The sequence below is a fragment of the Micropterus salmoides genome, unplaced genomic scaffold, assembly GCF_014851395.1.
Source record: "Micropterus salmoides isolate LMB-PRFRI ecotype aquatic unplaced genomic scaffold, ASM1485139v1 Ms_hic_scaffold_16, whole genome shotgun sequence".
Classification (NCBI taxonomy): Eukaryota; Metazoa; Chordata; class Actinopteri; order Centrarchiformes; family Centrarchidae; genus Micropterus; species Micropterus salmoides.
The window spans coordinates 2104270-2125869 of record NW_024040707.1 but is presented as its reverse complement, the minus strand read 5'-3'; the positions used below and the strand labels follow the sequence as shown (position 1 = coordinate 2125869).

At 42.0% G+C, this 21600-nt stretch overlaps 1 protein-coding gene and 6 non-coding genes across 13 annotated transcripts in view; all 7 read right to left on the bottom strand.

Annotated features, from left to right (window-relative positions):
- Nucleotides 1-21600, bottom strand: part of itpr3 (inositol 1,4,5-trisphosphate receptor, type 3) — a 155683-nt gene that overhangs the window by 100769 nt on the left and 33314 nt on the right. For all 7 annotated transcript variants that reach the window (XR_005444780.1, XM_038721803.1, XM_038721804.1 and 4 more), the window contains exons 5-20: nt 16888-17046; nt 15381-15479; nt 15173-15256; nt 14325-14471; nt 14138-14233; nt 13021-13065; nt 12679-12818; nt 12160-12259; nt 11418-11578; nt 11027-11168; nt 10766-10924; nt 9867-10039; nt 9658-9777; nt 7679-7760; nt 7088-7203; nt 6703-6954 (exon numbers count right to left, since the gene is read on the bottom strand). Coding sequence is in view for 6 of the 7 variants with exons in the window: in XM_038721803.1 (XP_038577731.1) it covers nt 6703-6954; nt 7088-7203; nt 7679-7760; nt 9658-9777; nt 9867-10039; nt 10766-10924; nt 11027-11168; nt 11418-11578; nt 12160-12259; nt 12679-12818; nt 13021-13065; nt 14138-14233; nt 14325-14471; nt 15173-15256; nt 15381-15479; nt 16888-17046 (2075 nt within the window). In the remaining variant the exon portion in view is untranslated. The remainder of the gene's footprint in view (nt 1-6702; nt 6955-7087; nt 7204-7678; nt 7761-9657; nt 9778-9866; nt 10040-10765; nt 10925-11026; nt 11169-11417; nt 11579-12159; nt 12260-12678; nt 12819-13020; nt 13066-14137; nt 14234-14324; nt 14472-15172; nt 15257-15380; nt 15480-16887; nt 17047-21600) is intronic.
- On the bottom strand, nt 382-454 carry trnak-uuu. The gene has a single exon. It is a non-coding gene; the product is annotated as a tRNA-Lys (tRNA).
- Nucleotides 1684-1756, bottom strand: trnak-uuu. Its single transcript has one exon. It is a non-coding gene; the product is annotated as a tRNA-Lys (tRNA).
- Nucleotides 2985-3057, bottom strand: trnak-uuu. The gene has a single exon. It is a non-coding gene; the product is annotated as a tRNA-Lys (tRNA).
- trnak-uuu lies at nt 4033-4105 on the bottom strand. Its single transcript has one exon. It is a non-coding gene; the product is annotated as a tRNA-Lys (tRNA).
- Nucleotides 5334-5406, bottom strand: trnak-uuu. The gene has a single exon. It is a non-coding gene; the product is annotated as a tRNA-Lys (tRNA).
- Nucleotides 6371-6443, bottom strand: trnak-uuu. Its single transcript has one exon. It is a non-coding gene; the product is annotated as a tRNA-Lys (tRNA).

Here is a 21600-nt window from a genome sequence, read left to right as displayed (position 1 = left end):
CTTCCAGGGAGCCTGTTTTTTTGGTGGAGCTAAACTGGCATGGTTACCATAACACTGGGTAAGTGCAGAACTTGTTGTTCTTCTGGCTCTTTTGACAATTAACAATGAGCGCCAGGTCCATTACAATATTCATCCAGACTGCGAAGGGTCGACCCTGATTTGCACGTAGCCTGGGAAAACCCCAAAGGCTTGCAATCAGATTTGTTATCTGACCAGCAGAGGCACAAACATGTGGATGAAAGTGTCCTAATGACTAGGGTAAAGCGGACCTGCTAGACTTGTGGACGTAACGTGCATGTTCGCGGGAAGTCTGCAAGTTCCGTTTGAATGCATCACACTTCCATCCACGAATGATGACGATAGCAGGCACAATAAACGAGCCGCCTGAACAGGGACTTGAACCCTGGACCCTCAGATTAAAAGTCTGATGCTCTACCGACTGAGCTACCCAGGCTTCAAAAAGCAGCGCTCTCGATGAAACAGTCTCGCTAACTCCTAATCCCAATTTACATACTAATACACCAATAGTGCACTTTCTTGGCAGTTAGTACAAAAGACATTTACAATCGTTACTTCACCAGGCAGTCATAGCACAGTCTGACATGTTCATCAAAGTCCGACAAAAAGAACATTAAAAAACTGTTATGGTTATCATAACACTGCGCAAAAGTTGTTGTTCTTCTGGCACGTGGACAGTTAACAATGAGCTCAAGGTCCACTACCACCTTGTACCAGACTGGAAAGGGTCAACCCTGATTTGCATGTAGCCTGGGAAAACCCCAACGGCTTGCAATCAGATTTATGATCTGACCAGCAGAGGCACAAATATGTGGATACTTCACCAGGCAGTCATAGCACAGTCTGACATGTTCATCAAAGTCCGACAAAAAGAACATTAAAAAACTGTTATGGTTATCATAACACTGCGCAAAAGTTGTTGTTCTTCTGGCACGTGGACAGTTAACAATGAGCTCAAGGTCCACTACCACCTTATACCAGACTGGAAAGGGTCAACCCTGATTTGCATGTAGCCTGGGAAAACCCCAACGGCTTGCAATCAGATTTATGATCTGACCAGCAGAGGCACAAATATGTGGATGAAAGTGTCCTAATGACTAGGGTAAAGTAAACGGTCCTAATGCATCATACTTCCATCCATGAATGACGACGACAACAGGCACAATAAACTAGTCGCCTCTCTTGGCAGTTAGAACACAATATATGTATAATCTTTACTTCGCCAGGCAGTCATAGCACAGTCTGACATGTTCATCAGTCTGACAAAAAGCCCATTAAAAAGACTTCCAGGGAGCCTGTTTTTTTTGGTGGAGCTAAACTGGCATGGTTACCATAACACTGGGTAAGTGCAGAACTTGTTGTTCTTCTGGCTCTTTTGACAATTAACAATGAGCGCCAGGTCCATTACAATATTCATCCAGACTGCGAAGGGTCGACCCTGATTTGCACGTAGCCTGGGAAAACCCCAAAGGCTTGCAATCAGATTTGTTATCTGACCAGCAGAGGCACAAACATGTGGATGAAAGTGTCCTAATGACTAGGGTAAAGCGGACCTGCTAGACTTGTGGACGTAACGTGCATGTTCGCGGGAAGTCTGCAAGTTCCGTTTGAATGCATCACACTTCCATCCACGAATGATGACGATAGCAGGCACAATAAACGAGTCGCCTGAACAGGGACTTGAACCCTGGACCCTCAGATTAAAAGTCTGATGCTCTACCGACTGAGCTACCCAGGCTTCAAAAAGCAGTGCTCTCGATGAAACAGTCTCGCTAACTCCTAATCCCAATTTACATACTAATACACCAATAGTGCACTTTCTTGGCAGTTAGTACAAAAGACATTTACAATCGTTACTTCACCAGGCAGTCATAGCACAGTCTGACATGTTCATCAAAGTCCGACAAAAAGAACATTAAAAAACTGTTATGGTTATCATAACACTGCGCAAAAGTTGTTGTTCTTCTGGCACGTGGACAGTTAACAATGAGCTCAAGGTCCACTACCACCTTGTACCAGACTGGAAAGGGTCAACCCTGATTTGCATGTAGCCTGGGAAAACCCCAACGGCTTGCAATCAGATTTATGATCTGACCAGCAGAGGCACAAATATGTGGATACTTCACCAGGCAGTCATAGCACAGTCTGACATGTTCATCAAAGTCCGACAAAAAGAACATTAAAAAACTGTTATGGTTATCATAACACTGCGCAAAAGTTGTTGTTCTTCTGGCACGTGGACAGTTAACAATGAGCTCAAGGTCCGCTACCACCTTATACCAGACTGGAAAGGGTCAACCCTGATTTGCATGTAGCCTGGGCAAACCCCAACGGCTTGCAATCAGATTTATGATCTGACCAGCAGAGGCACAAATATGTGGATGAAAGTGTCCTAATGACTAGGGTAAAGTAAACGGTCCTAATGCATCATACTTCCATCCATGAATGACGACGACAACAGGCACAATAAACTAGTCGCCTCTCTTGGCAGTTAGAACACAATATATGTATAATCTTTACTTCGCCAGGCAGTCATAGCACAGTCTGACATGTTCATCAGTCTGACAAAAAGCCCATTAAAAAGACTTCCAGGGAGCCTGTTTTTTTGGTGGAGCTAAACTGGCATGGTTACCATAACACTGGGTAAGTGCAGAACTTGTTGTTCTTCTGGCTCTTTTGACAATTAACAATGAGCGCCAGGTCCATTACAATATTCATCCAGACTGCGAAGGGTCGACCCTGATTTGCACGTAGCCTGGGAAAACCCCAAAGGCTTGCAATCAGATTTGTTATCTGACCAGCAGAGGCACAAACATGTGGATGAAAGTGTCCTAATGACTAGGGTAAAGCGGACCTGCTAGACTTGTGGACGTAACGTGCATGTTCGCGGGAAGTCTGCAAGTTCCGTTTGAATGCATCACACTTCCATCCACGAATGATGACGATAGCAGGCACAATAAACGAGTCGCCTGAACAGGGACTTGAACCCTGGACCCTCAGATTAAAAGTCTGATGCTCTACCGACTGAGCTACCCAGGCTTCAAAAAGCAGCGCTCTCGATGAAACAGTCTCGCTAACTCCTAATCCCAATTTACATACTAATACACCAATAGTGCACTTTCTTGGCAGTTAGTACAAAAGACATTTACAATCGTTACTTCACCAGGCAGTCATAGCACAGTCTGACATGTTCATCAAAGTCCGACAAAAAGAACATTAAAAAACTGTTATGGTTATCATAACACTGCGCAAAAGTTGTTGTTCTTCTGGCACGTGGACAGTTAACAATGAGCTCAAGGTCCACTACCACCTTATACCAGACTTGAAAGGGTCAACCCTGATTTGCATGTAGCCTGGGAAAACCCCAACGGCTTGCAATCAGATTTATGATCTGACCAGCAGAGGCACAAATATGTGGATGAAAGTGTCCTAATGACTAGGGTAAAGTAAACGGTCCTAATGCATCATACTTCCATCCATGAATGACGACGACAACAGGCACAATAAACTAGTCGCCTTTCTTGGCAGTTAGAACACAATATATGTATAATCTTTACTTCGCCAGGCAGTCATAGCACAGTCTGACATGTTCATCAGTCTGACAAAAAGCCCATTAAAAAGACTTAGTGCAAACTTCCAGGGAGCCTGTTTTTTTGGTGGAGCTAAACTGGCATGGTTACCATAACACTGGGTAAGTGCAGAACTTGTTGTTCTTCTGGCTCTTTTGACAATTAACAATGAGCGCCAGGTCCATTACAATATTCATCCAGACTGCGAAGGGTCGACCCTGATTTGCACGTAGCCTGGGAATACCCCAACGGCTTGCAATCAGATTTGTGATCTGACCAGCAGAGGCACAAACATGTGGATGAAAGTGTCCTAATGACTAGGGTAAAGCGGACCTACTAGACTTGTGGACGTAACGTGCATGTTCGTGGGAAGTCTGCAAGTTCCGTTTGAATGCATCACACTTCCATCCACGAATGATGACGATAGCAGGCACAATAAACGAGTCGCCTGAACAGGGACTTGAACCCTGGACCCTCAGATTAAAAGTCTGATGCTCCACCAACTGAGCTACCCAGGCTTCAAAAAGCAGCGCTCTCGATGAAACAGTCTCGCTAACTCCTAATCCCAATTTACATACTAATACACCAATAGTGCACTTTCTTGGCAGTTAGTACAAAAGACATTTACAATCGTTACTTCACCAGGCAGTCATAGCACAGTCTGACATGTTCATCAAAGTCCGACAAAAAGAACATTAAAAAACTGTTATGGTTATCATAACACTGCGCAAAAGTTGTTGTTCTTCTGGCACGTGGACAGTTAACAATGAGCTCAAGGTCCACTACCACCTTGTACCAGACTGGAAAGGGTCAACCCTGATTTGCATGTAGCCTGGGAAAACCCCAACGGCTTGCAATCAGATTTATGATCTGACCAGCAGAGGCACAAATATGTGGATACTTCACCAGGCAGTCATAGCACAGTCTGACATGTTCATCAAAGTCCGACAAAAAGAACATTAAAAAACTGTTATGGTTATCATAACACTGCGCAAAAGTTGTTGTTCTTCTGGCACGTGGACAGTTAACAATGAGCTCAAGGTCCACTACCACCTTATACCAGACTGGAAAGGGTCAACCCTGATTTGCATGTAGCCTGGGAAAACCCCAACGGCTTGCAATCAGATTTATGATCTGACCAGCAGAGGCACAAATATGTGGATGAAAGTGTCCTAATGACTAGGGTAAAGTAAACGGTCCTAATGCATCATACTTCCATCCATGAATGACGACGACAACAGGCACAATAAACTAGTCGCCTCTCTTGGCAGTTAGAACACAATATATGTATAATCTTTACTTCGCCAGGCAGTCATAGCACAGTCTGACATGTTCATCAGTCTGACAAAAAGCCCATTAAAAAGACTTCCAGGGAGCCTGTTTTTTTGGTGGAGCTAAACTGGCATGGTTACCATAACACTGGGTAAGTGCAGAACTTGTTGTTCTTCTGGCTCTTTTGACAATTAACAATGAGCGCCAGGTCCATTACAATATTCATCCAGACTGCGAAGGGTCGACCCTGATTTGCACGTAGCCTGGGAAAACCCCAAAGGCTTGCAATCAGATTTGTTATCTGACCAGCAGAGGCACAAACATGTGGATGAAAGTGTCCTAATGACTAGGGTAAAGCGGACCTGCTAGACTTGTGGACGTAACGTGCATGTTCGCGGGAAGTCTGCAAGTTCCGTTTGAATGCATCACACTTCCATCCACGAATGATGACGATAGCAGGCACAATAAACGAGTCGCCTGAACAGGGACTTGAACCCTGGACCCTCAGATTAAAAGTCTGATGCTCTACCGACTGAGCTACCCAGGCTTCAAAAAGCAGCGCTCTCGATGAAACAGTCTCGCTAACTCCTAATCCCAATTTACATACTAATACACCAATAGTGCACTTTCTTGGCAGTTAGTACAAAAGACATTTACAATCGTTACTTCACCAGGCAGTCATAGCACAGTCTGACATGTTCATCAAAGTCCGACAAAAAGAACATTAAAAAACTGTTATGGTTATCATAACACTGCGCAAAAGTTGTTGTTCTTCTGGCACGTGGACAGTTAACAATGAGCTCAAGGTCCACTACCACCTTATACCAGACTGGAAAGGGTCAACCCTGATTTGCATGTAGCCTGGGAAAACCCCAACGGCTTGCAATCAGATTTATGATCTGACCAGCAGAGGCACAAATATGTGGATGAAAGTGTCCTAATGACTAGGGTAAAGTAAACGGTCCTAATGCATCATACTTCCATCCATGAATGACGACGACAACAGGCACAATAAACTAGTCGCCTTTCTTGGCAGTTAGAACACAATATATGTATAATCTTTACTTCGCCAGGCAGTCATAGCACAGTCTGACATGTTCATCAGTCTGACAAAAAGCCCATTAAAAAGACTTCCAGGGAGCCTGTTTTTTTGGTGGAGCTAAACTGGCATGGTTACCATAACACTGGGTAAGTGCAGAACTTGTTGTTCTTCTGGCTCTTTTGACAATTAACAATGAGCGCCAGGTCCATTACAATATTCATCCAGACTGCGAAGGGTCGACCCTGATTTGCACGTAGCCTGGGAATACCCCAACGGCTTGCAATCAGATTTGTGATCTGACCAGCAGAGGCACAAACATGTGGATGAAAGTGTCCTAATGACTAGGGTAAAGCGGACCTACTAGACTTGTGGACGTAACGTGCATGCTCGTGGGAAGTCTGCAAGTTCCGTTTGAATGCATCACACTTCCATCCACGAATGATGACGATAGCAGGCACAATAAACGAGTCGCCTGAACAGGGACTTGAACCCTGGACCCTCAGATTAAAAGTCTGATGCTCCACCAACTGAGCTACCCAGGCTTCAAAAAGCAGCGCTCTCGATGAAACAGTCTCGCTAACTCCTAATCCCAATTTACATACTAATACACCAATAGTGCACTTTCTTGGCAGTTAGTACAAAAGACATTTACAATCGTTACTTCACCAGGCAGTCATAGCACAGTCTGACATGTTCCCAATTTACATTTTAATACACCAATAACTAGGTGAATATGTTTGAACACAAACAGCCGATCAGATCTGACAATTCCCATAAATCCCATAACACAAATCTGCCTACTCTTTGATGGTGATGGAGGTTGGGATCTCTGTCCAGAGGCGGGCAAACTTGACAGGCGTGACCAGTTCCTGAGGGTCTCGGTCCACGTGGGCATGCAGCATGAGACGACAGAAGGAGGCCCTGATGTCAAAGGGCAGCGTCTCATCCATCATGCACAGGAAAATGAGCTCCACGTCCAGCTGCTTGGAGATCTCGTCTATGGCCAGATATTGCCGGTCCAGACACATTCGGGCAAAGAGCTTCAGCTGATACCTGAGGGTGTCAACAGAGACAGACAGCCATTATAAACTTTGCTTTCTTCCATTGCCATTTTTGAGTTCATTCACAATATACTGAAAGTTAATGGTGGGATCATGAATTTTCTGACACATTTGTGTGTGTCTACCTGTAGTAGGTGAGGACGTTCTCATCGTGAGCGTTTCCTTGTCTTGCCTCCTGAGCCAGCTGTCTAATGCCTTTCTCCTGTCTTTCATTAATCTTATCTGTCCACACCAGCCACACCTACAGAAAGAGACACAATTAATATGATTTGACAGAAATTACAATACCCAGTTTCATCTGTTAAAGAAGGAAGACGTGGTTTTTGTGTAATTTATGGTCTTGCCTCTCTTTGTTTTTTTACAGTCTACAGAATCGTCACCATAAAAACAACAAAACCCAGTGTTAAGAACGACAGCACAATTTATTATCAGCTATCTTTCAGTCAGAACTTAAATTCTTATGTTTAAAATATTATTAAATGATCTGCCCTCAGTCATCTGTCCCATCCTTATCCACAGTAGGAAAGTTTTACACAGCCATGCAGAGCTTGTTAGTTAAATGGTGAATTGTTGTCAATAATCTAAAATGGAAAGATTCAATACAGTTATCATCATATGCAATTATATTCAACCTGCGCTTTTCCATACAGTCAAACAAAGTAATACCAATAAATAAAAAAGTTAAAAAAAACAAACAGAGATGCAAGCCTGTATACCTCGTCCTCATCTCCATAGTCTTCCATCCCCATGTATTCTCCATGACCACCACCATGGGACGCCTCTTTGGGAACACGACGTCTGGATGGAACGAAACAGAAATCAAGTGAAATTGTAGCATGTTGAGATTGAAGCATAATTTGGAGAATGATCGATTAATTGCTGGCCATTGGACAGAGTGCAGGTTTAAAGGAAACCTATTATAATGCTTTTCCAGTCCTATACTATATTTCTGTGAGTCTTTTATGGCAGCTTTGCATGATTCAAAGTTCAAAAAAATAATTTTATGTCTTATACTGGCTCTTCATGTAGGCCTTCATTTCAGCCTCAGTCTGAAACAAGATGTCAATGCTCCTGTCTCTTTAAAGCTCCCCCTCCCAAAGCCCACTGTCTTCTGATTGACCAAGAACTGAAGCAAGTTACCAGGCTGTCCCTGGGCACTACAGACAGACTGAGCCTCCCTCTAGCTTCTGGTGTCGTATTACGGAGCCATTGGTAGAAAAAGCAGTTAAAAACAGAGCGTTCAGAACTTGAAGAAATCTGAGGTTTTTGCTCACAGGGATTTCTTTTAAATACTTTAACCTCATTATGTGAAGCTTTGGCCATGTTTAACATGAACATCCACCATTATAACATTGTAGATAAGTCATAAAATGTGGAAAAGCATAATAGGTCTCCTTTAAAGCACCCAGAGGTACCCACCTGGAAAAACCCACTCAAATTTGACCCAACGACTAATATACAGTTTCATCTAAAGCCTGACGTCCATATATTTTAAAGTGGATCTCTGATCTTACTACTGTTTCCTTTCCTTTTTTTAATCAGCTCAGTGTAAAATTTTACTTTTGTGAGAAAATGGAGGAAATGAAAACATTTCCATTGCCATAAGGAGAGAAAGACCCCATAGCTCACCAACTGGTCTGTTGTAATGTCAGCTACAGTTAAGAACTAATATTTGTTACTAAAATACTAAAATACTGCCTATATTTGTTGATACTTTGGCCAATTGGTCCCATTAAAGGCATGCTAACGTGTGCCCCTTATTGTGTGTGGGCTCCGTCACATGTTGAGTCAGTCCATAATTATGAAGAACACAACACAGTTCTTAAGCCCCTCTGCCCTGGGGGTTGTCAACATGGATGTTAAAATCACCAACAATACAGATTATAGACAGCAGTTCACCAAAGGCATCAAAAAAGTTTGCACAGTATTTAGGGGGCCTGTAAATATTACGAAAAATAGCTCGAGAAGAGGAATTCAGCTGAAGAGCCACGCATTTAGAAGAAGCAAATTTTCCATAAGACATCTTTTTGCATTGGAGGGAGTCATTAAACAAAATGGCAACTCCACCTCCTCTCTTATGCACACTAGCTTCACTCTTAAAACTGAAGTTGGGAGGGGTAGAGTCGATAAGGACAGCTGCACTGTTATCTTGGTCCAACCAAGTTTCAGTTAGAAACATGAAATTAAGATTGTGAGTGATTATAAAATCATTGATGTCAAAAATGTTTTTCCTGCCAAAGACCTAACGTAACAAAGCTAATTTTAGTCTGTTATCTGCCCCACTTTTTGCGACAGGCTGTGGCTGACGAGGAATTGACACTAAACTTGCAGGATATGTTGAGTGCTTCCTGTTTCTTAACACATTCACCATTCTTTTTCTATTGCCTATCAAGACAGGAATTAAGAAGGCTACCAGCACACCGGGCCCCGGCTTGTCCTGGGAAGAGTCATGGGTGCCATTTTCCTTCTAGCTTGGACCCAGCACATAGTGCAGTTCATCAATGGATATACAGATAACTCTCATGTGATTACTTTGATACTGAAGAACAAGTGCATGTATTCTTGATGGACATCAGAAATAACTCTCTCCTCCGGAAGTCACACCGAATGTTAAATGTGTTTAATGTCTGTGTGTTTAGAGCATTTGTGATTGAGCGGTCAAAGGTCATTCCTCCCCCACTCCCTTTCTCCTCACTCTGTCTTGATGAGGATGTCCTGGTTTTTGGGGTCCAGCACACATTTACAAATGAGCTCCTGCGTGACGGGGATGGCCACGTTGTTGGACACACACAGGTCTGACAGGTAGTCCAGAAACCTGTCAAGAACACACAAACACAGTCAAGAATAAACAGCCACAGAACAAAGATCTGCCCCCCCCTCCCCTTTTCCTTCCTACATATGTACCTGGGCTCTCGGTTCTTGCGGACCAGGCTGACGAAGGTCTCCACCTCGGTCTTGGTGATGTGTTTCTCCAGCAGTTTCCGGTTGTTGTGCAGCAGGGCGGTGATGGTGTCCTCAGCAAGGATGTCATAACCGATCTGACTTTGCATCACACCAAACTGTTTTGCTATATGCTCCTGGAGGAGGGTGAGAAAGGGGGAGGGAATAAGTAAAAAAGGGAATCATTCACTTTTTGTTTTTCATCTCCCTTTTTGTTTTGACTCTTTTGCAACGATAGCATCATAAAAATCTCTATCATCATTATAAGTGTCATCATCAGTGTTTTAAGAACCTCAACCATCAACATCATTAAGTTTATTTTTGACCTAGTGAACATCTAACCCAATATTTAAGTAAAAACAAACCATTTTTACCAACCACCTTTACCATTGGAAAATTATGTGAGGCGGGATTTGTCATCATTTAACACCAACTTCGTCACAAGAACTCCCTACTCAGCTTGTGAAAAAAGTTGTACAAAGTCTTCTGTAGATCCCTGATCATCACAGTTATCTCAGCTTGGGCATTCAGATTTAAAATCTTTAACAGAAAGAAACTGAGAGTGGGGGGTTTGAAAGAAGTGGGTATTTAGGAGGCATGGTGGGTCTAACGAGTTGCATTGCAGGAAATGCAGGCTCCAGCCTTTTATGAGCTTGCCAGAATTAAGTTGGTTCTACTGATAAGAACAGCATCATCAGCATAGAAGGGAACAATTCACAGTTCACTGGATAAGTTGTATATAGAAAAGAGAAATGGTGCTTGTATAGAACCCTGGGGTACGCCTTTAATATGGGAAACACCCAGCTAACTGGACTCATTGACTAGTAGTTCATAAGGGGGGTCATCATCATCTTCCTCCTCACCTGGTTCTTGCGGTAGTCCTCCTGGGAGTGTCGGAGAACTCTGTAGCAGAGTCTGAACATGTACTGGTAGGGAGAGTTCTTCTGGTCTGCCAGCTCCTCCAGGCGCAGCAGAGGCCCCTCCCCCCGGTCCTTAAAGGGAGCCTTCAGGATGCCAAAGATCTACACATACAGACACATCATTTAGATGATAGTCACTGACTTATTGAAAATTTCCTGCTTCATGATTTCTTTTGAAGTTCCTGAGTAATTTTCGTATCACACCTGTTTGAGGATGTTCTGTTCCCTCATTAGTTTCTGTCTCTCTCGGTTGGCTTTGTTCATGACTACGTCCAGGACTGGCTGCCCACTGTTGGCGACGTCTGCCACAAAGAAAACCACGTCCTCCAGCAGCTTGATGGCAAACCTGACCAACAAATAACAATAAATATTAACTCATGCAATGTTTTCCCTAATGAACATTTAAAATAGATGTTTTAATTGTCAGACAATGTGCTACCACACCCTGAACTGGAGAGACTAAAGTCAAAACACATTTTCCATTACAGTAACATATGTCAAACTGGATCTTCTCATATCAAACCAGTTCCTAAATTCATACAGAGGTTCAGTAGCTGCACTGCCTCATTGCACACACACACACACAGAGTCGTACCGGCGGTCGTTCTGGCTGATGAAGCCCTGGCTGAACTGGTCCACCACGGTGCTCAGCATGGCGCTGGCATCGTTGGCAAAGTCCAGATCTCTGATCTCCATCACCGGAACAGAGACGATGGCGAACGCCTCCTTGTCCTCCTTAGTGGGACACGTTCCCAACTGCAGGAGGGGTGAGATAAATATACGCTTCACACACTGACGGACTGAGAAACATAAATATTAACTGTTAAAAGGTTTACGGTAAAATGTTTTAGACATGGTTGGATTTTGGTCACGTTTTTTTTCTTTTTTTATAGAATTAGTTTTACCAATGTTTTTCTAGTCCAGTCTTTTATTACCTTTAAGTTCCTCTTATGATTCCCATATATGATTTTGTAATATGATTCTAAATCTGTAACTGTTACCTTTTTACATAATACAGTAGGGCTTTGTTTCTTCAATTAAGAAATACAACAACAAATCCCTTGATTTTGGTTTAACAAAATGAACCACATTTCTCAAATGTTAAATGTTAAAGCAGCCGGACTAAATAAGTTGTCAAAATTAGCTGTTCAACATAAAATTACTGGGCAGCTACTGTATTTGGATAACTGATAAACCTTTCATCTTTCAAGCAGAAATGCCCAAACATTTTCTGTTTCCAGTTTCTCAAATTTGTTTCTCATTTACTTGCTTTTGCAACAATTGTTGTCAGATGTTTTTGTAGAGCAGCTTTCATGAACAACTTGTGTGGGACTAACCATGAGTCTGATGGGTCTCTCCTCATCTATATCGATGGGGACGTTGGTGCTCTGGATCCAGGTGTTGGTGCACAGATGTCTCAGTCGAACGTACGAGTTCCTGCAAGACAGCCGGTTCACTTTCACTTCACTCTGCTTCTCGTTGGCGATCTACACTCTGTGGGTCCTTTACGGCTAAATAATTCTTCGTAACTCACTTTTAAAAGAAATTCTGCTTTCAATAATTAATTAATTCTAATCAGTCAGTTCCCTTTTCCTGTCCAGATGTTTCACATTAAAAGCCTACAGAAAGGTAGTTGTGTTTAGTGTCAAATGTGATGCTAAAATTAGTACAACATTTGATAATGTATCTTGAGTGCTGCATTATAAATGTGGTATAATTGTGTCATATATTTTAAATATATGTTTTATGAAATCAACAGGATGTAATCATTATTGTGCCTATATGTAGTGTACCATGTAAATGAAACATCGGCAGGAAGTAAAAAGACCGGCAGTAACGTAGCCGAGTGTTCCTACCGTGGTACGAACGAGTCTGTCTTCTGCAGCGTGGTCGGGTCGAGCTCGAACAGCGAGGCGATGTCGTTCCCATGAGCCACTGCCACCAACTTGTACTTGATCCTCTCACCGTGGGAGCGCTTGTTGCTTCGGCCGTCAATCTGCAGAGAGAGGTCAGAGGTCAGGTGAGGAGGAAGTGACTGACGGGGAGGGGGACTTTCTGCTGTGTACTGTTACTGCGCTGATATTTTAATTGTATAGTAAAAGTACATTATGCTGTAGCTACCAGCTCAGGTTATTTTCAGATCCCTAAAACCTCCCTGGACTGGATGAAGTGACGACAGTAAAGAAGTAAAAACTCACCGAGGACGACAGATCTGCAGCGTCTCCCTTATAGCCTGGGTTCTCCTACGACAACAACAATAGTTACATCCAAAGATACTATCTACTGCAAGAAAAGAAACTATTTCTAATAGTACTAATGAAATCCTGTTTAAACTGATCTAAAATAAAGACTATAATAGCTAGATTATCATTCTTTTTGCAGAGGAAGCTAAGGCTTCTGTCTTGTTTACACTTGAGAGGTCGTCATTACATTACAGTAAAAACACAACCCACAACGGGTGGTGGCGCCAGAGGAGCAGAGAAGCAGGTCGACAGGAATGTCAGCAAGAGATTGCGGGAAACACTAAGAGGCAGTAGTTTAGCGTAGTTAGCTTATTTTACTGTATAGTTTATACTTAACATTATAGTAGTAGTTGACTGGAACTGGCATGACAACTAACTAAAGTGAACATAGAGCACGCCTTCGCACTCTGCATATAAATAATATTTTCCATCAATATGCAAAACATAAATAGTTTTGTGTTTAAATTTGTAAAATCTGATGAAGAAACACGTCAGATTTGTTTTTATTTATGACACAGTTTCAATCCTTTTATCACTTCTGATGGTTTCCTGACTTACATCACCTTTTAGCTCAGGTTGTACGGATATGAAGCATTGAAAGAAACTCCCACAATAAGCAAACACACCAGTGTAGGCACTGGCAGGAGCAGAGATCAAAGAGTTAAAGGATTCCAGCTCGTTACATACTGTAAGGTGTTGAGCTCAATGTTATTATTACCGATACAAAAATAAGACCCTCATTTTAATAAATCATAATCATCCTTTAATCAACTGTCGACTGAAATATTTCCATCCCTCCATCCATCTAAACTTCCTTCAAACCTAAATTATGCTGCAAAATAATAACTTGAAATTAGATAAAATAGCAAACTGAACCCTACAAGGTACCTTTATACATATTTAGCACACAGTCTATGAAAAACCACTAATATAATTAGCATGAACTACAAATAGTGACGCCCATTTTGTCAGACCTAAACAGATTTTCAGTCTAAATTATTTTTTTCAGCATTAGAGCTGAAAAAGTTAGTCAATAACTCCCGTCTATTAGTCATTCACCAGCCCTGGTTACCTCTGCAGCCAGGTAGTTGCCGGTGGCCAGGTGTTTGAAGCGGTAGAGGCTGTTCCAGTGTCCCGCCCCCCCACGACACGGGTCATGATGGACAACCTGACGGACCAATCAGCACAGCGAGAGGTTAACACATCTTCAGCTTTAGAGGAAACTCACCGAGTGTGTGTGTGTGTGTGTGCACGTGTACCTCGACCTCCCACAGGGCGTTGGAGCTGGTCGCCGAGGTCGCAGACTGTCTCAGCGTGGTCCGGAGGAAAACGTGGAGTTTGCTCTTGTACTCGTCGCAGGTCAGAAACTTTTCCTGCTCGGCGTGAAACAAACGCACCACGTCGCCCTGAGAGGGAGAACGTCAAAGAAGCATTACAGGCTTGTGGGTCTTTGATAGCCCCGGCCATGTGTTTTGTTCACAACTGCAACAATGTTTTTGTAATGGTCTGTAATTGCTACTACCCTGATTTACGCATCTGACTGGCTTCTTGTCCACAGCAATAACGGCTGAGGCTCAGGGGTATGGTAGAATTTAAAGAGACACAAAAAACAAACGACATCTGATTTCTAAGAAACAAAACTGTAAAAGTTAAACCTGGTGGCCAAAAGATAAACCTCTAGTGCAGGCATATAAGTCTCTTTTGAATTTCCTTCAGAACTTTTCAAAGTAAAATGTCTTGCACAGTTATTATGAGTAACTTTTGCGGTCATGACTAAATCTGTTTCAGCACCAGAAGCTATTATGTTTTTTGTTTTTTTTCTCCTGCTATCAAAGTAATCTAAGTGTTTTAAAGTACATTAATTACCTCCATGAGTCCTGTGTATTGAAAGCTCCCAATTAAAATGTGGGTCAGGACTCGACCACAAAGGATTACTGGATAGTTTTAGGTGTTTATGGCCTTTTATAATTATTTAAATGAAACAAGTAATAAAATGACTCTTTTGTTGGTCACAACAGTCAGTCCCTCATTCCCTCATGTACTGTGTGTACTGTGTGTACTGTGTGTACTACAGTACTGCCTGCTGTGTCTCATTAAAGGCACTCACTCCTTTGAGGAACTCCTCTTTGTGGTCGCTGAACATCATGAACAGGTTGATCTTCCAGCTGGTGTTGCAGTTCACCGAGTTCACCTGCAGAGGGAGGAAGAGCTGTACTGACTGGGCGGTTCTGACACAGTTTACTGACGCCCATCAGTGGCAGAACCAAATTCAGTGTTAAGCCTCTGTCCCAGTGGCAGTACTGGGTCTGTCTCACCTCCTTGCAGCCTGGGTGGTCGGTCAGTTCGTAGTTTGAAGCGTGAAGCGGCTGACCGGCGTTCACCGGGTTCAGGATCACTTTGTCTCCCACCACCACCTGCAACAGGCGGCAGACGATAAACACCCAAACTGCTACGACTACCTGCTGTTGGCTGATGTGTGCACAGCTGCATTTTCTACCTGATGACCTCAGACAAACGTTTCGGGTCAGTGTAGTTTTCTACAGCTTCCAGCTCCGGTCTGGATTGGTTTCAGTTCAGAAGATGCAATAAATAAAACATATTGTGGGTTCTGATCTGATATGTGGAAGCTCTGGAGGAGATTCAAGATGTGCTGGTGCTGATGTGATTTATTGGTTTGGAAATGTCATCATTGAGTCAGTGGAGGAAAAATTCACAATGCCCAAAAGCATAAAGGGAAAGTACTACTCCTGCCATTACTACTGCAGGTACTACTGCCACTTACCTCTGCTACTGTAGTACAACTACTACATTATTAATGAAACTACAACTAACAATAACACGTTTTATTTGGACAGGCCGCCTACACAGAGAGAGTATTTGTTTTGCTGTTAAACAAGATGTTTGTGTTTAATCCCAACCAGACTTAGAAAACTGTTTTACAACAAGCTGCTGAAATGTACGGAAGCCCTAAGCAGCCATCGATTCATATCTTTATTTAACTCCGTTTTCCCGTGATATTGGGATAATTATCTCGTCATCTCGAGATAACAAAACAGTAGTTTAACACAGCTATGATTCGTTATCTCGAGATCATCTCGTTATCACGGGAAAACGGAGTAAAAAAAATCGATGGCCGCTTAGGACTTCCGTAGAATGTTATAAAGGACTTCCGTAGAAATGTAATAGTTGAATTATAAACTATCCAAATCAAGTGTAACCACTAACACTAAATCTACTGCAGCAGTATTTCATGTCTTTACATGAAATGTGCTGTTTGAATTGATTATCATTGTGATGATCATGATGATTTTACGAATTATATTCTCATTATTAAAGGAAAGGTGGTTGTTTATAGGAAAATGTTAGAAAGAAAGAAATCTGACAAGTAGATTTATTATATATATTTATATAAGAGTTCGCTGATGGTGGTGCTGAAGGGAAGAAATCATTAGGACTCTTCTCCTGGGTACGATGAACATGAATCTGGTCTGTAGAGCTGCAACAATTAATCACATCATCGATTAGCGGTTAACTATTAAATTAATTGCCAACTATTTTAATAAACAATTAATTGGTTTGAGTCTTTTTTATTTGGAAAGCTTCTCTGATTCCAGCTTCATGAATGTGAATATTTTCTGGTTTCCTTTCTCCTCTGTGACAGTAAACAGATTATCTTTGGGTTGTGGACGCCACCTCTCGGGAACACTTTCAGCATTTTATGGATTAATCAATAAAATAATGGACATGTTATTTGAAAATGAAGATAATGGTCTGCAGTGTGTGAGACGCTGTGTACTGATGTGTAGTATGAACTGTGTTTACATTGTCTCCGTTGGCGCGCAGCTTCCAGAACGGCTGGATGAAGAGCCAGGAGCCTTCGTTCCCCGTCGCGTCCAGAGTGACCCGCATGGCGTTCTTCTCCAACAGCGCCGGCAGACGCTTGTTCACTGTCAGGTATTTATTGCTCTTCATATGGAGCAGCTGGAGACAGACAGCAGAGGTGTGGTGACATTTTTCTTCTCATTAATAAATCACAGACTCAAGGTTACGGTGAATGTATGTGAGAACAATTCATCCAGGGTCAGGGTTCAGTCACACATCTCAGCGCTCTTTATCATTTTCGTAATGTTTGTTTTGGTGAGCAGCAGAAAGGGAACTACAACTCATACAAGCCTGTGTTGTAAAATGATCAATAAATCTACTTTGTACCTTGTACAAGTACTGTGTGTCTCACAGCCTGATGTCTGCTCTTCCTCTGAACCACAGAGCTCCATTGTTGTCGGAAAACTATTAAAACCCACCAGTTTATTCTGACTCAGTCCCACAGTCCCCGTCCTGCTGCCCAAATACTCACCACAGCGCCACATGTGGATTCATCCACCACTGAAAGTAGTCCCCAACAAATGAACTATTTCCTTCTGTTTAGGTAACGTCTCAATTTATCCAGCTTGTCAAGTCAATTTTATTTATAAGCTCAGGTTTTGCTTCCTGTAATCGTTCCTACTGGGACGGGATGTTAAAAGACCCCTTTCTATTACAATTTTAGTCCCAGGATCTACGTTTCAAGGAACTAAAAGGTTCCTTCAGCCCACTGTTTCCACCGCCGTCTAAAGACCTGCGAGGATCAGGCAAATTAGTACTTACTCTGATGTAAACGTCTGACAGACAGGCATCATTATTGACACTGCGACAGCACAGTAACAATGGAGGAGATTCAAGATGGGCTGGTGCTGATGTGATTTATTGGTTTGGAAATGTCATCATTGAGTCAGTGGAAGAAAAATTCACAATGCCCAAAATGCTCGACTGAAGCCCCAGCCCCCAAAGATCCAGTACTTTGGGAGAGTACTACTGTTTCGGGGGTAAAATAAAGTCCCCAGAACTTGAGACCCTGGTCCCTGCGGTGGAAACACAGTGAGTTCTTTAAAAGGTTCCTAGTTCCTGGGTAAAGTTCCTGAAAACGTGGCTTATGTAAATGACGAATCCATTTTTTTCCAATCAAAAATGTATTCAAACATTCGTTGAGTTGAGTTTGTCAAATCAAGTCGGTATCTTCCAAAGTTACAGTTAGGGATGCACCAAAATGAATTTTTTTCATTTACTTTGCCAATTTCCCACAGGATTTGGAGAGACTACGGTGTGGATGTGCTAGAAGACAAGTCAGCAGAACAGTGTCAGCAAACGCTAACTTCTTTTGACTTATTAGGCCGAACACCGAAAGGGCTTTTTTTGCTATTTGGTGCGTCCCTAGTTACAGTCTTAGAAGATTTTTCTCTGAACAGTGGGAGGACAGAGACAAAAACAGGCCGGATGGGAAAAAGCTGAAGAAACTTTGATAAGATAAGAAGTTCCTTTAGTGATCCTCCGTAGGGGAAATTCAAACTGGCACAGCAGCGCAGGGAAAAGTAGTGCAAAGAATAAAGAAAGAATGACATACAATAAAAGAAGAATAAAAATCCAGAATCAAATATATCAAATATGCACACTATATGGATGATTTGTCTAACTCAGGTGTTTGGAACTTGGGGAGTGACCAGACCTCGTGCTATGAGATCTCTTGCAATATTAAAAAGTTACACTATTTATGGCATGAAATCCGGTGGAAACAATAAGGGGCGACAGAGTGACAGACGAGACACGAACAACGTCAGCAACAAAATGCGCCTGCATCGACTTTCAGTCGTACGAAAGACTAATTTTCCTCTCATACATTTCCGTCATTGAAGAGTTCTTAAAAACAGTGATAAAATCTCGCCTTGTTTTCAGGGAGCGAAATGTTTCGTCACACCACCGTTTGGAAAACATTTATGCCTGGAAGCGCGATTTTGTTCATTCATTCATTGTTTCCACAGAACTCATTCTTTAAACATGGGAAAGGTGAAGCGCAGTTACGTTTGCTGCTGCAGTTTAATGGAGTCTACAGATCCACGTAACCCTCTCCACACCTTCAACACACACACACACACACACACACACACACACACACACACACACACACACACCTTTCTCTCACAGGAATCTTTATCTTAACAATCTGACAAAGTTTCACTCAGCGGCAGCCACACCCAGACTCTGTGTGTGTGTGTTATGACAGATCTTTAGCAGTGAAGTAAGATCAATATTGACATTGTGTGTGTGTGTGTGTGTGTGCGTGTTTGTGTGTGTGTGTGTGCGTGCGTCCAGGTCCAGTGACACATGCATCAGCTCAGTCAAAAGGACGCACGTTTCCATGGTGATGAGGGGTGTGAATCACCTGGTTGACAGCAGCAGGCGTCGACCTGTCAACTCGACCTTCCAGGTGAGCGTCTTTGTAAACAGGTCAGCCAGTCAAACTGCCTAACACACTGTCCATTTAACGTGTACAAGTGCTGTGCCGCTTTATTCCTTTACTCCACTACAGCTCAGAGGCAAACGTACTTTTCACTCCACTACTGTAGTTGGCAGCTGGGCTGCACAATATATCGTTTCAGCATCGTCATCGCATTGTGCCCCTGCACAATAGTCGTGCAATGTCAGGCAAATTATCTCAAAAATCCCACCTTTTTTAGTACTTTTTCATTTTCCATGACTGATGAAGAGAAGTCTGTCTGATGTGAGATAATTTACTCTGATTCAAGGGTTCTTGAAGGGCTGGACGATACGGCCAAAGCTGTTATCACGATAAACGTCAGAGGTCTCTGGAGTAACTAGGGGCACACATCGGTGTGTCACAGTGGGGGATTGAACGTGGGTCTTTCACACTAAAGGCGTGTGTCTTATCCACTGTACCATCACCACCATCAGACAAAACTTCCAATGCATCAAAAATATCGGCAATAAAATAATACATTGTGACAAACAAATACTTTGATACTTTAAGTACATTTTTCCAATATAGTCAGGTAATACTACTTGTACAGTTAATGAAATTAATATTTGAATCTGTGTTGTATCACTACTTTTACTTAAAGCAACATTATTTATTTTAATGCTACACTGACTTGTAAAAGGGAGAACGGCTGCTCTGTCATTGGGCTGCTTCTTCATTTTCATGAAATCAGTTGTTTTATAAGGGTGGGAAGCACCAGAGGCCCCACGATACGATATTATCACGATATTTATATCATGATACGATATATAGCAATATATTACAATTTATTGCCTTTTTTCCAACTTCAAATTGTGTCTCCAAAGGAAAACTCTTTTTCAAGTGGACTGCAAAAGCAACTGATTTTATTATTATAGTACCAAAAAGTAAACTTCTTATGCAGGGCTCTGTTTCCCAAGGAGCACACAAAGACATTTAGGAGCACAGCAAAAAATGTAAAAGACTATTTATTATACACATATTTATACTACATGTGCTCCTTCTCCTTGTGTTCAACTATGGTATGAAACCATTGGACGACTGCAAGTGAAGACCCTTTATCTGGACACCTCAGCATCAGCCTTAATATTTAGTTAAAGCTTTTTAAAATATTGAAACAGATGTTTTGAAAATTTGAGACATTGAAAACATCTTTTAAAATACTGATCAGTCATCAAAACAAAGTTTACTGTAATTAGTGCTTGTGTAGTTTTTGAACCAGGGACGGATTCCCAATATACCAGCAACACACACAACTCACACCTGATGTAAACAAGACTACTGATCAGTATTACAATAACTTTAGTAAAACAGAACATGCTGCTCGCAGGAGGCTAGAAGGAGCACATACTGGCATCCTCAGCAGTGGAAAGAGGCTCTTTCACACAACATGGACGAGAAACTAGTTTAAATGAGTGTATTAGTGTAATATTATAACATTAGATAAAAAGTTCAATTTTAATCTAATAGTATACTATTAGTATGTTAATATATAAATTGTTTAATTTTACTATATGTAGGATATTGTAATTTTATGTACCACTAGTATAAGATTAATTCCAGTTGGTCTCATGTTTTCTTGTGCAAGAAAAATGGCCTACTTAATCTGTTAATGCTGCTATCTCATCAACAATCAGAACCATTCATGCAGGAGTTCAACATTTGAAAGTTTACTGTAGCACATCCAACCATTTTTATGTCCTGCCCCATCCAGGCTGTGATTGGTCAGGTGACAAAAAGTGAAGAAAAGTGAATTATCGTGATTAAAACACATTTGGGGAGGATTTGAAAGGTTGTTTTTTTGTCAATTCTGATCATTTAGGCGCTGGTGACTTTCCTATGGCGCTCGCTAAAAGCTCTTTGAGGGGCGCCAAAAATTTCTCTATGCTGGCACAAAAATTTAAAAAACTTCCTGCATCTGTAGCTGTCGCAGGACTGTAATAACCACAGCCAATCATATCATTTGGTCAATTTGCCAACATTTCTCCTCATACTGAGTCCTGTTGTATAACGTGGAAAATTACTGGCTGTGTGTGCAGCATGAAATCAGTTGGATGTTGTAATTATTATTGACTGACTGACTATTAAAACAACCTGAGTTTGTGCGGCTGCTCTGTAAACCAGCTGCTCAGGGAGGGCTGCACCTGCTGTCCCCTGCCAGGACTGAAGTCTGAAAGATTAACTGGAAA